The sequence below is a fragment of the Budorcas taxicolor genome, chromosome 2 (assembly GCF_023091745.1).
Source record: "Budorcas taxicolor isolate Tak-1 chromosome 2, Takin1.1, whole genome shotgun sequence".
NCBI lineage: Eukaryota > Metazoa > Chordata > Mammalia > Artiodactyla > Bovidae > Budorcas > Budorcas taxicolor.
The window spans coordinates 114,964,756-114,978,348 of record NC_068911.1 but is presented as its reverse complement, the minus strand read 5'-3'; the positions used below and the strand labels follow the sequence as shown (position 1 = coordinate 114,978,348).

The window sequence follows — 13,593 nt, the reverse complement described above, 5'->3', positions numbered from 1 at the left end:
GCCACTCTTTCCCCCAGTGAGGACTTAGGGTTTGGGGATTGCATAGGTGGGTTTTGGTGGGAAACAGAAAACCAGTGGCTATTTTAATCAGGATTTATCAACTGCTTCCTTTGCCTTTGCCTAGTTCAATGACGGGGGTGGGGGAGATGTGATGGGGTGGGAGGTTTGGGCTTAGAGCCCTCTGCCCCTTGCTCTATCACACACCTCACTTAGAGCCTCAGTGGGAGGAAGTTGCTCTCAGGTTCCCAGCTGGCACACAAACGCACCCCGGGAGACCTACGCATGGACAGGCACAAGCGCAGCCAGGGCACAGAGCCCAAGCAGACACTTACACGTGCACATCCGGACACAGCGCGACCACGCGAGGGTTACAGGGGCACAGAAATGCATACAATCTTTTCGAGCAGTTGGCACACACGTACACACGCACTCACCTGGAGTCTCTCACACAGAGTCACGTACAAACTCGCTGGCGCCCGGCTGCACCGTCGCCCCCAGCTCTGGTTTCTGCAGGAGCAGGGGGAGAGGGAAGGTGGCCCCGAAGGCCGAGACCTGGTAGTGACCCCTCCCCCGCACCTCACCGGCACAAGATCCAGTCTGAGCGAGGAGGTGGCGGGGCGGGGCGGTTCCGGGGGTGAGGGAAGGCATCCGGCTTCTCTCCCCTCTTTCCCTCTCTTCTCCCAGGCTCGGTGGACTTCCTTTCCCCACCTGCCTCCCTTGAGGACCAAACTTTTCCCTCTCTCACCTCCCCGCCAGCTGCCAGCAGCGCGGATCTCGGTTGGAACCCGGAGTTTCCCCGCCCCCTCCCCGGGAAGGGGGTCGGGGAGGTTGCACCCCAGTGGACGAAAGGGGGGGCGCGGCCTGGCTCGTGCCCGGGGGCCGGTGGGGAGGGCGGCGAGAAGGCGCTGGCCGGGAGCCCGAGCGCCAAGAGCCTGGTGCGCCGACTTCTGCTTGCTCTCCCCGGGCCAGCGGCAAAAGAGCCGTGGGACCAGTGTTTAGCCCTGCAGGAGTAAAGGGAAGAAGAATGCCTGCTGGGGCGAGCCCGAGACCGCGATTTTGGAGCCGTATGGGCTCTTCTATGCAAAGGACTCGGATGTCGTATGTGTATTTTGTTTTCTTGAGTTTTTTTTGTTGTTGTTGTTTTGTTCCTAACTTTGGAGTTGGGTCTGACCTCCCGGGGAGCATGGACTGAGCCGAGGCGGGGGAGGTGGCAGCAGAACCCGGAAGCCGCCCTGGCCCCCCCTCGCGCGCACTCTCACATCCGTACCCACCGGTGTGCACACGCTCGAGGCCAGTCAGTGTGGACCCCGACCGGCGCCGAGCCTGATGGAGGCGGGAGCCGCCACTCGGACAGGTGGGGACCTGGGTGGGCAGCAGGCCTCCTCGGCCTGGGGTCGCCAAGCTCTGGGAACCTTCTGGGCAGGAGGAGGGAGTGAGAGAGGGCGAAAAGCAAAATAAAGGAGTGAAGAAAATTCGAGTGTAGCCGCTGAATTTACTCCGGGCTTTCTTTTTAGGCGGGGGTGGTGGTGTAGGGGGCTGTGAGGATGAACATTAGGGTTTCGGTTCTGGGGTTTGGGTGGAATTCTTTGCAGGGAGAAAGGCGGGATGTCTGATTAAAGTGAAGAAAAATGTAGAGAGAAGGATATATAATCGCCTTGCTTTCGGAAGCCGTGAGCTCTAAAATCCCTGGCTCCCGGGTAGGGGGGGCGGCGTGTGGTACAGCTTGAGGGCGGTTTGGGGATACAGAGGAGAAGGTAAAGGCTCCTTTCCGTAATCTGTGCCAAGGGGCCTTCCATCTCTCTCCCCAAGTCCTTGATCCAGCTCTAAGTCGACAAGTCAACCCGCCCGCAGCGACGGTCTGGTGTTTGCACCCCGGTGTCCGGGAATCCTGCAATTTTCGGGAATCGCCAAAGATGTTTCCCCCATTTCCCATAGTCAAGCAGAGAAAAGGTTTCATTTTCTCTGCTTACCCAGCTTTAAAGGGGGTAAAAGCACCCCGAAACCAAAACTGTTTCTAGAACAAAAAGTCCACGCTGTGAACCGCCTCTCCCTCCCATAAAAGGGAGAAAACCCTGAGGGAAGGCAGGATGATGGGTGCATAAATTCAAATATTGAAATCCTCAAAGGTGACCACCTCCAACAGCAGGCCTTTGCGGGACTTTTTAGGAGCCTGGACATTTGTGGACACACGTCTTGCACACAGAAATAAAGAAATATCCCCTGCCCTCCTCCAGTCTTCCAGGGTCTCTATAAACAAAGCAGCTGCCCCAATTTTTAGAGTCAACAGAGCATTTTGTTTCTATGGTTTGCTTCCCACATACCCCATCTCAGCTTTATCCCTTCCCCTGCTTCCCCTAGTCCCGCTTCAAACTTCGGGTACAATCGCTTAGGATCCCTAACCAATACCCATTGAATCCCCCTGCACCCACTCACCCCCTACATTATTATTGCTTCCAAATGAAGACCAAAACTCCCGAGCGCTAATTGAATTAGTCTATTGAAAGGACTGTCAGGTACAATGACGTGGCTCGAGGCCCCACATTTCCCAAGGTCTATAGGCTTTGGGGACCTGCGATGTATAGTCTGACCTTCCGGCTCATAATAATACCGAGGCACTTGTAGCAGAAATCTCCTCGCATTCACTCCCAACAAAACCGCTGGTCACCCAGTCCCCGTAGGAAGGCTGTGCGCTATTGTGTTGCGACAACTCATTCATGTCCCGCACCACGAGGCCCCACCGCCATCTGATCTACACTCGAAATGCGATTACCACCGTGTGCATGCAACACGCTCATACTCTTGGCCCAACGCTTGCACGGCTGGCCAGGCTGCAAGGTTTTCTTTCACAATTCTCCCCCTCACACCCATCCACGAAAGACAGGTGGAAGCAGGCAGGACCATAACATTTGTCTCTGCCTAAACGAAATCTAAAGTTCTGTGGAAATGTGGGATGGTGGAAGACTTCTCTTTTCTGCACAGCATACACCAAAGCCCTCACCAAATACATTTCACTGTACCCAGCTGGTGGGGCAGACTCAGGTGTACACACTAATGTGTACATTCGCTAGCCTCCAGCCATGCACACCAATACACAGACATACAAAGCTTTTATGGACTCATTTCTGTCTCTGGTTCTCAGATGCACAAGCAGCAGACATGAATATAGGCTCATTCCCCCATAGCCATGGACACTCTCCAAATCCATAAGTGGTTTCTGCAAGATTGGAAAACAAAGGTAGAGTATCCCAGCCTCTACTACTACTCAGTTCCTACTTATGGTCCCCAAACTTCTCTAGCTTCCCCCAAACACACAAACACTTCCCCTCTGATCAGGTACCTTTCGCTCAGTGGCAGGCCCTGGTTAGTTAGATTCAGTGGAGGAAGTCTGGGAGCAGGAGAGAGGACGGAGGGTTGAGAGGGGTCCCTGTCTTGCTTACCCCACCCTCCACCACTGAAAGCCTCTTTCAGCTCCCTTCTCCCTTCAATGAAGTGGAAAAGAAATGCTCTTTTTGGCATTAAAAATCCTTTTTTTTCTCATCATTCTCCACTTCTATGTGGGCTGGCAGAACTCGGGGACAGTCAATTTATTGCTTAGATATAGCTATGTCAGTGGCCCTCTGTGAGCCCTCTGGCCCCCAGCGGAGCGGCACAGCTTAGAACTGAACTTCCATATCTTTGGCCCTGGAGCAGAGGACATTTGAAGAAAAGGATTCCATTGGATTTGCGAAAATTCTCCCAACCTGCTTCCTGACAGCCTACCCCTTCCTGGACATCTATCAAGTTGGTAGAAATTCGCAAAGGCACAAACCAGTACCCCTTAAGAGACTGCCACAAAAGTGCACTCACACCTGCACACACATTGCTCCACACACACTTAACCCCTCTACCTACAGGCTTTTACACACAACTCACCCTGCCCGTATTTCATCACCCACATGTCCATTCTTGGGCACCCTCCGAGACCTCTGGACCCTCACACACCCAGCTGGATCAACATTTGCTCACTGTGACACCCTACTATTAGGCTTGCCAGGACACCAACCCGCTAACACCAAGTTCCCAGTAATATTTTCATTTTCAGGAAGAAGAGAGGACGGCGCGGGCCCTGGTAGGGGTCTCGGAGAGCAAGCGGCTCTGGATGCGGAGCGTTGGCGGAGGCCTGGCCTGGGGGAGGATGCTGTTGGGGGTGGGGGGACGAACCAGCGCGAGAAGCACCGCCTAATCCAGCCGGAGCTCGTGGGCCGCGGGTGCATTTATCATCCCATTACTGTAACAAATCCGGGCTCCACTACATGAAAGGTAAAATGAATTACCGACGTTAAGCCGTCAATAAAGTCATTTCTGTAAATGGTGTCTCCAAAGGGCCGCCGCATTATTCAGCTGGCTTTATCAGCTGGCTGGAAATTACGTGGAGGAGCCGGGCCGCGCGGCGCGCGGGGCCGCTCACTTTGATTAAGCGTCTTGCCAGCGCGATGTGACAGAGCTTTTGACCAGGGTTTTATTCACAGGCCTGTGATGAACGCCAAGCTGATCAGGCGGAATGAAGAGTAATTAAAACCTATAAATTATCTTCCGCAGCCCTTCTCGAGGCGTCTCCTGCAGGCGAGATAAGGCGTCGAGACCCTATTTACGGCGCTGAAAGGGACCGCGGCGCACAAAAGCTACGCGGCTAAATAGGATATTGATAGTGTCCTAATTAGAATTTAATTAAGTACCCACGCTCGCTTGCGGGATAAAGATTTCAATTTTGCTAACTTAAATATAAATAATCCCACACCCATTTCGGGGAGAGTGGGTGGGGGCACCGGGAGATTTCGGGGAGCCCTTGGGTGCAGCACTGAGGAGGACCCGGTAGACCCTCAGGTGGGTTTGGGGGACGACTTGGGAGGTTTGAGGAGATCACGTCGGGCCTGCTTTAGCGCAGCGCTTCGGGAAAGTGGTTCTCGCCGCCCCGGAACCGCTGGGAAAGTCCAGCTAGAATTCCGAAAGCCCCGAGCATCGGAAGACCCTCGGCTGACCCGGAGATGCAGCTAGCAATACCAACTCCCGCTCTCCACTAGCCCCTTGTGAGAAACTTCGGTTAGTGCGGGGGTTCCGGTTATTGTGATTTTCGTTTTATTCTCTTCCTAACCTTCTGTGACTTTTCTGGGCACGGGGATTATTTTGCATGCTTCCGTTAGACAACATCCTCAAAAAGATCCTTTCTCCGTCGCCCCAGTTAAGGATGGCGGTCCCGGCTAGATGCCCACTGGAGCTCCGTGATAACACCCTCTCGGAGGCCTCAGTTGCCCGAGTTTTTCTATGCTTCACCACATAGTCGGATCCCGGCCCTCCTTGGTAGGCAAACCAAACCCCGCCGATGTTCAGCGCCTCACCTTCCCCTACCCTGTCCCTGGCAGTGGGAAAACTTCGGGGTGCCTCGACAAGGAAACAGCGAAGAAGAGCCCAGCGACTGGAGACAGATCTCCGTGAGCGTGGGAGCGGCGGGAGCCCGTGCAGTTCCTCCCTCCCCCCAAAAACTGATAGGAAAATTCAGGGCTACAGTGAAGAGGCCTTTAGGGACTGGGGAACAATCCCAGGAAATCTGGGCTACTGGGGGAAATTCGCTGTCCACCTGGCTAGGGCAAATACCAAGAGTGCAGTACTCTTATCCGCTGGATTTCACTTCGCGTGGAAATAGAAAACGGAGGTTTCCCTGAGCTCAAAAGCCAGGGCCTCGGGGGTATCCGCACCCTGACTTACTTGGCTCAGGACAACTGTAAGATGCCCGGACCGCTCGACTCCGGCGGCCAGAAAAGGACTCTCTCGCGCCCTCTGGACCTGGCTTAATGGCGGCGGGACAGCTCCTAGGGGTTGTCAAAGGTCCCGCCAGGGAAGGGCATGGGTACCGAAACCCCGGGAAGGGCACGCAGTGCAGCCGGCCAACATCCACTACAACCCTACAAACCTAGCTAGGCGCAGCTGGCCGCTGGCGTTTGCTACTTGTGAAAAATAAACCGCTCCACTGAAAGTAGCCAAATCTAGGTCTGTTTCACGTCTCCGACCATCCTCGGTTCACCTCTCCCCACCCCACTTCCCCCACTTCCCCAACACACACCATATACACACAGACTCCGACAGTGATAGCACTCTTTCATCCTTAATAACGAGCAAGAAAAAGCTAGAGCGAGAAAATAAAAGGCTGTTTCTTAGGCATGGGGGTTGCCAAAAGAGCCGATGCCCCTGCCTCCTGATCCTGCGCCTGTACGGACGCACCCATAATTCTGCATTTCTCCAACAAGTTGTTTATGGAGTTGTCTATTTGCGTACACCCCGCAATCCACCCCTTCTCGGTCTCCTTTGCCCCTTCCTCGGTCCTGGCCTGAAAGAGGGGGAGGGGCTCGGGTGCGGATAAGGGAGGGAGGGCCGTACACACGGGGCCCGCGCCGCTGCTCCCCCTCTCCGCCCGCGGCCGCCGCCCCCGGATTATTTATCCGCAAAGTCCCGCGCGCGCCTATTGGGCCGAGGCCCGGGTGTCAGCGCGAGTTCTGGCTCGCCATTGGCCCCGCACACGTGCGGCCCTGACTCACGTGCTTCCGGTTTGAAGGCAAAAAGTGTGCCTGGGTGATTTTTTTTTAAGCGAGAGAGTTTGAGCAAAGATCCGAGCTGTCAGAGATTTGAAAAAAAAAAAAAGCAGCCCCGGCGCTGGCGGAGACGCGCTCTCCCTGCAAAAAAAGCAAAGGCGATTAAAGGCGCTGCCAGCCTCGCGCTCTGGGCACAGCTGAGCGTGACACTCGGGGAAGTCAAACCCCTCACTACTGCCTAGGAAAATGGCTAGACTTTAAGACTACTTTTTTTTTTATCTTTAAGAAAAAAAATTCTTGGAGATTTTTTTCTTGCTTTCTTTTTCCTTTCCTGTTTTTTTTTTTTCCTTTATTTTTAGCCGTGGCTTACTCCCCATTTAAAACAAATTGATTCTGGTTGCAGAAAGAAAAAAGAAATAGCCAAGTGTCTCCATATCTGGATATCTACAAATTAGAGAGAGACAGCGAGATCTGCTCGATAAGAGCGAGAGATCCAGGCCAGGCGCCTGGGCTTTTTTTTCTGCACCCGCCCCGTGCCTTCGCTGGGGCTTTGCCGGCCTCCTTCCTCCGCACACCCCCACGGGCCGCTGGCAAAGTGGGGTGGGGAGCGAGGCGGGGGGGGCGGGGGCCGGCGCGGCGGCCGAGGCGGCGGGGCGGCCGAGCATGGAAGAACAGCAGCCGGAACCTAAAAGTCAGCGCGACTCGGGCCTCGGCGCGGCGGCGGCGGTGGCGGCGGCCCCCGGCAGCCTCACCCTGAGTCTCAGCCCCGGCGCAAGCGGCAGCAGCAGCAGCGATGGAGACAGCGTGCCGGTGTCCCCGCAGCCCGCGCCCCCCTCGCCGCCCACGGCGCCCTGCCTGCCGCCCCTGGCCCACCACCCGCATCTCCCCCCGCACCCCCCGCCCCCGCCGCCGCCGCCGCCGCCGCCGCCGCAGCAGCAGCATCTCGCGGCGCCTGCTCACCAGCCGCAGCCCGCGGCCCAGCTGCACCGCACCACCAACTTTTTCATCGACAACATCCTGAGGCCGGACTTCGGCTGCAAAAAGGAGCAGCCGCCGCCGCAGCTCCTGGTGGCGGCGGCGGCGGCGGCCGGAGGAGGCACAGGCGGAGGCCGGGTCGAGCGTGACAGAGGCCAGACCGGCTCAGGTAGAGACCCCGTCCACCCGCTGGGTACGAGGTCGCCAGGCGCCGCCTCACTCCTGTGCACCGCGGACGGGAACTGTGGCCCACCCGACGGCTCCCCGCCAGCCACCGCCGGCGGCGCGGGCGCGTCCAAAGCTGGGAACCCGGCGGCGGCGGCGGCTGCGGCTGCAGCAGCGGCCGTGGCGGCGGCGGCGGCGGCGGCAGCAGCGGCCAAGACTTCGGACAACGGCGGTGGCAGTGGAGGCGGCGTGGGGAGTCCAGGTGCGCAGGGTGCCAAGTACCCGGAGCACAGCAACCCGGCCATACTGCTAATGGGCTCAGCCAACGGCGGGCCCGTCGTCAAAACTGACTCGCAGCAACCCCTCGTGTGGCCCGCCTGGGTCTACTGCACGCGCTACTCCGATCGCCCGTCCTCCGGTGAGTACCCAGCCCTAGGCTGCGCGGTGAGCCCGGCAGACGCCGGTAGAACTCTCAGCCGCCGGGCTGGGGAGAGCGTGCGGGCCGGATCCCGAGGGTTCTCTTTTCTCACGCCTGCTCTCTCCTTTTCACCTTCGATTCCAGTCACTACCGACTGTTATACCGAGTTTTGCGTTCCCGGGCTCTGCGACTACCACCTGGGAGGTTACGGCTCAGGGTTACAGGGAGTGGGATCCTTCGATTCTGAACTCCGAGCCCTTCTCGCCTTCTTTGTGTTTTACCTTTATTATTCTTAGTAAACACCCAATCAGTCATTGCTTTTTCTTCCAGGAAAAGGGGTTTTTAGAATCAGCGGGAAGGTGGGCCTAGCGATCTGGGTCTCAAATCCTGCGGAGGCCGAAACTGAGCAAGGCTTTGATTAGAGAAATTATCTTCGCTTTGTGTCCTTGCAGACATAAACACCATATCGATATTTTCTGCGGAGAGATCATTTGCAAAGAGATAGATGTAAGGAGACACAGGAAGAAAGAGAAACGTGTCTGATAGCTGTCCTTCTTCCGCAAGCTGGGTAGCCAAAAGGGCCTGACCCGCCTGGGTAGAATCCAGGGAAAGGCGGTTTCGGAAACAGTGGGTGCCGAGAGCCCCTGGCTCCCGATTCTCTGGAACGGACAGATAAACGAGGGAGAGGACAGAAGATACCTTAGGCTCAGGCCAGAGACCTGGGCGGAGGGCATGAGAGCCAGCCCCCACCTCAGCTTCTCTGTGGCCGCCTGGCACATCCTCCCGGGCCCTGCCCCTTCCTTTTTTCACTCCTTCCTTCCGTACATCTGCCCGTTAGCAAAATTCTGCCAGCCTTGGGCCCATTTTTCTCAATTTTCCTTTGGCTTTTCCCCACATACCTCTTTGAGTTTGGAGAACCCCAGGCCGAGAGGTACTCAGGGGCAGCCACGAGGCCCCTGGAGAGGAGGCTGTGGCCTGCCCGCCTCCGGGGACCGCAGCTCCCAGGAGGCTGATGGGCGCCTCGAGAAGGGCGGCAGGGGTTCTGGTCTATGATTGGGGTTCCGCGCCTGGGTCTGGCAGGAGGCCGGGCTGGCGTCGCGGTGCAGCGCTCCACTCCGACTGGTCTCTGACTTCCCACCGCTGCTGGCCGGGTGCAGATCGATGAGCGCTATCAGCCCCCGCCATCTCGAGCCCCGTTATTGACACATCGGGCTCCCTGAACCTCCGAAAAGCTGCTTTGATTGACTCGCCTGATGGATAGAGTGATTGAGCTGTCAGGCTGTGCCGCTCAGGCTGGCCAGGAGGCTACGATTTTATTACAAGTGTTCATACCTCTGCAAGGGCACCCATACACACAGTAACAACAACAACAACAACAACAACAACAAAACAATTGCAACAATGCTCTAACAACCTAAGGGATGCCCGTCTCACAATGGGGCCTTTCTGAGGTTGCACACATTTCCTGGGCCACTTCTGCTCGACCAGCTAATTACTAACCTAAACCAAGGCCTTCCTGGCCCCTCACCCCGCCTCCCAATGCTTTCTGCATCCGGCTCAGGAGTGGGCCTTGTCTTTGTTCTTGGCTGCTTTCCTTCTTACAAGCCTGGGGAGGCAGGGTGCTGGTTTCTAATCCTGCAGGGGCAGTTGAGGGAGAGGAACCTCAACCCAGTCTTGAGTTGCGGTGGTCGGCCAGGCCTGGACTCTTTTGTCACAGGACAGCTGGTGACCCCTGGCGCTGGTCTGCCCCAGAGGCCAGCTGCCTGGTTTACCCCTCTGCCACTAGGTTTGGAGATGCCGGTGCAGACCCTTCTTTCCAGACAATTTTAGAGGTTAACAGGCCAGATAGGGACTTCACTCAGCTCGGGAAGCTCCCATAATCATGACAGGGCCCAGCAAGTAAATGCTAGAGAAGACTTGCTTGTGGAGGCCTCTCTTTTTCCTCCTCTCTTCAGGGCTGGGCTTCATAGCCAGCCCTCTTCCCAGACTAGTTTTTGAGGGACACTTCACTTTCCTAGGAAGGTTTCCTGTGGCCTCTTCCTATAACCATCTTAGGGCATAGCACAGATTTTTGCTGGAATTGTCCCACCCTTTCTGTCCCTCTGTCCCTGTTTTGCTCCTGGATGTGGGGAGGGGGGTGCAGTTTTCTTGCAGATCACCATAGGTGGGCAGAAAAGACAGCTCTGACTTGCTTTTGTCGTTCGGTTTTCAATCCTGAGATTGCAGCTTCTGTATCCGAAGGACTAGGGAGAGAGACCTGCCTGTGCCACTGGGTATAGGATGGGGAGGGTCCTCTCTTTCTTACTGGCACCATCCAAGGGACAAAGCAGAGAACCCAGGGGCCTGGGCATGTGGGTAAGGCATACAACTGAGAGAAGGCCTCTTCTCCCCTTTCCAGGAAGCAGGTGGACAGTGTCTTCCTGGGACTCCATAAGGGGCTTCGTTTTGGCCAGAGGGAAAGAAGAGCAGGTAGAGAGAACAGATGCTGAATGTTTTGGAGCTAGGGAGCCCTCCTTATCCCCTTGTTTTCTGGAGTCCGCAGCTACAAGCAGATGTGGTCTTATTGTAGGTGTATGGGTGTAGATGCACTTCTTGAGGAGGGGGAGAAAAATAGTTTGCAGGCTGGCAGTTCCCTCAGGGCAGTCCTATCCCAGTCTTCATGACTCCAGTGTTGAGCCTCTTTTTGTGCCAAAGCTGTGAAGACAGCAGGCCCCTGACCTCCAACTCTGGGTTGGGCCTGATAGGGCTCCAAATATCTTTCCATCTTGGACTCTATGATTTAAGCCTATCACGGCTGGGTCTATTCTGAATTGGGGTGTGAGGTGCATACACAACTTAGGCAGGCCAGTTTTCCTCTGTGACCCTTCTGGCATCCCAGAGGATTCCCAGAGGGGAGCTCAGCAACCCCAGTAGCCAGCAGATTGATCTAGGGGCTCATGGGCGGGAGGGGCTGCACGGCCTCTGCTACCGCCCCAGAAGCTCGGGGCGAGATCCTCCAGCGCCCCTCCGCAATTCTCACGGCTTCCTCTGCCCTCTCCCCCCTGCCCTCTGCCCCTTGTCCCCACCTCCGATGCTGCAGGTCCCCGCACCAGGAAGCTGAAGAAGAAGAAGAACGAGAAGGAGGACAAGCGGCCGAGGACGGCGTTCACGGCCGAGCAGCTGCAGAGACTCAAGGCGGAGTTCCAGGCGAACCGCTACATCACTGAGCAGCGGCGGCAGACGCTGGCCCAGGAGCTCAGCCTCAACGAGTCCCAGATCAAGATCTGGTTCCAGAACAAGCGCGCCAAGATCAAGAAAGCCACGGGCATCAAGAACGGCCTGGCGCTGCACCTCATGGCGCAGGGACTGTACAACCATTCAACCACCACGGTCCAGGACAAAGACGAGAGCGAGTAGCCGCCGCCGGCAGAGGCCGCGCGGTCCGGCCGCCGCACCCGCGCCCCCTCCTGGCACCGCGGCCGCCGCCGTGTGGGCCCCACGCCCCGGGGAGAAAGAAGCAGCGTAAAGGAGGAAGGAAGCAACAGGGAAAAGAGAGAGAAAGAGGTTCCTAGGGTGGAGAGTCACATTGGAACGAGACATTTTTTTTTTCAAAAGGGAGAAAGACTCAGACAGGTGCTATTGAAAAATAAGATCAGTTCTCTCTTCACAGTATAAGGGACGAAAACTACGAACTCCTTAAAGCTCTATCTAGCCAAACAGCTTACGACCTTGTATATATTTAATTTCAGGTAAGGAAAAGAATTATGTGTAGCGATCTCTATTTGCTGGACTTTTTATTAATCTCCTTTATTATTATTGTTATAATTATTATAATTATTATAATTATTTTATCTCCCGCCTCCGCCTCGCTGCCCCCGGCCCAGTTTCGTTTTCTTTTGAATGTTATCGCTTCTCCGGTGCCTCCCGTCCCGCATCGCTAGCCCTCCGTTTCTCTGGGACTTTTCTTTGTGTGCGTGAGAGTGTGTTTCCTCGCGTGTCTGCCCTTCGCCTCTCCCCCTCCCCCCATCTCCCCGGCCCCTTCTGTCCGTCTGTCTGTCCTGCCCCCGACCCTTTCGTTTTCTGGAGACTTGTTGAGAAATACGACCCCACAGACTGCGAGACTGAACCGCCGCTACAAGCCAAAGATTTTATTATGTTCAGAAACCTGTAGTCTGAAATAAAGTGTACACTGTGCTCACGAGCGCCTGACGGCCCTCCTCTTTGCCGGCTGGGGAAGGGCGAAGAAGCAGCGCGGCCCTGCGCAAGGCGGGTGCACACCGGGCGCGGAGCCGCGAGGCTGGCCAGGCCTTAAGATCCATCACCGCACAACGAATATAGGGGACAAGGAGGGCGCGGTGATAGGGATGGCTCGGACCCGGGGATGGCCCGGGTTTGGAGGGTCTGGCGGGACACGCCTGGTCTCTGATAGCATTCAAAGGAGACCAAAGGCCGGAAACCCCAGTCTTAACTTCGGAAACACTGTGGGGCTGTTGGTCTGCTTCCCGCGGAGCCAGGACCAGCCGGGCTGCAGCATACTCTGGTTCAACCTGCTCCTCGCTCCAGCTTCCTTCTTTTCTTTTCTGTCTCTTTTTCTGATGCGAGTCTTGCTGGAGGTTTTCTCCTTTAGAAGCAAAAGGACTTCCCAGGGCATGGCAGAGGTGAGGGGCTGCCTGGAATCCTGAGCGAGGGCCACTTCGGCCTGTCTGGACTTCACTGCTCTTCCAATGGAGAAGTGATTCGGTTGTCTAGACGGCTGGCCGAGGGCGGCACACGAGCCTGGCAGGCCTCATGGTGGGCGAAGTCCGGAGAGGAGGCCTGCATGCGGAGAAGCTATGTGGAGCCACAACCCCTCGGTCAGCTACAGGGATTGCTCTGGGGCGAAGATCTCGACATGCACACAGGCCTGCCTTGACCCTGCCCCAAATCTAATAAGTGAGGTTCCTTTCACAATCCCAACAAAGCCTGGCTTGCTTTCGGACAGAGGGGGGCACAAACACCAGCCCCCTGGGCCCCCAGAACCCCCAGATTTCCAAGAGGGAAATGTCTGGACACTTGTCCCAGACCCTGGGGCCTATCCTTCCTGGGTAGCCACTGGGTCCCACCATTCAGGGACTAGAAAGAGAAAGGGGAGGTCCCTTCTAATCTTCCTTTGGTCCAGTATTTTTTAATGGTAAATTCTGTTCTCCCCATTTTTTCCTTCTCTTCTGTAGTATGTATGTATGCAGCTATACTCATACGACCAGATATGTAGGTGTCCCAAAAACTCAGGTGCATATGTGATCATGTATAGATAAATACTGGTACATCTGGGTGCCCGCAGGGTTTTGTGTATTTCTGCATTATGTGAACATTATGCGATTGGATGTTCATGTCTCTGTAATTAGATGCATACTTGGATGTTTGTGAGTTTACAGTGTGTGCACATGTGCTTATTTGTGTTTGCAGGTGTGTTTGTGCATGTAGGGGAACCCTGCTTCTGTGCTCTTTCCTTGG

The 13,593-nt window shown here is 56.0% G+C and overlaps 1 protein-coding gene across 1 annotated transcript; it reads left to right on the top strand.

Annotated features, from left to right (window-relative positions):
• Nucleotides 1-7,226: 7,226 nt before the first annotated feature.
• EN1 (engrailed homeobox 1) lies at nt 7,227-12,291 on the top strand. Its single transcript, XM_052635676.1, has 2 exons — nt 7,227-8,121; nt 11,201-12,291. The coding sequence occupies exons 1-2, from the start codon at nt 7,227-7,229 to the stop codon at nt 11,515-11,517; spliced, it is 1,212 nt and encodes a 403-aa protein (XP_052491636.1). The 3' UTR covers nt 11,518-12,291.
• The last annotated feature ends 1,302 nt before the right edge of the window (nt 12,292-13,593 follow it).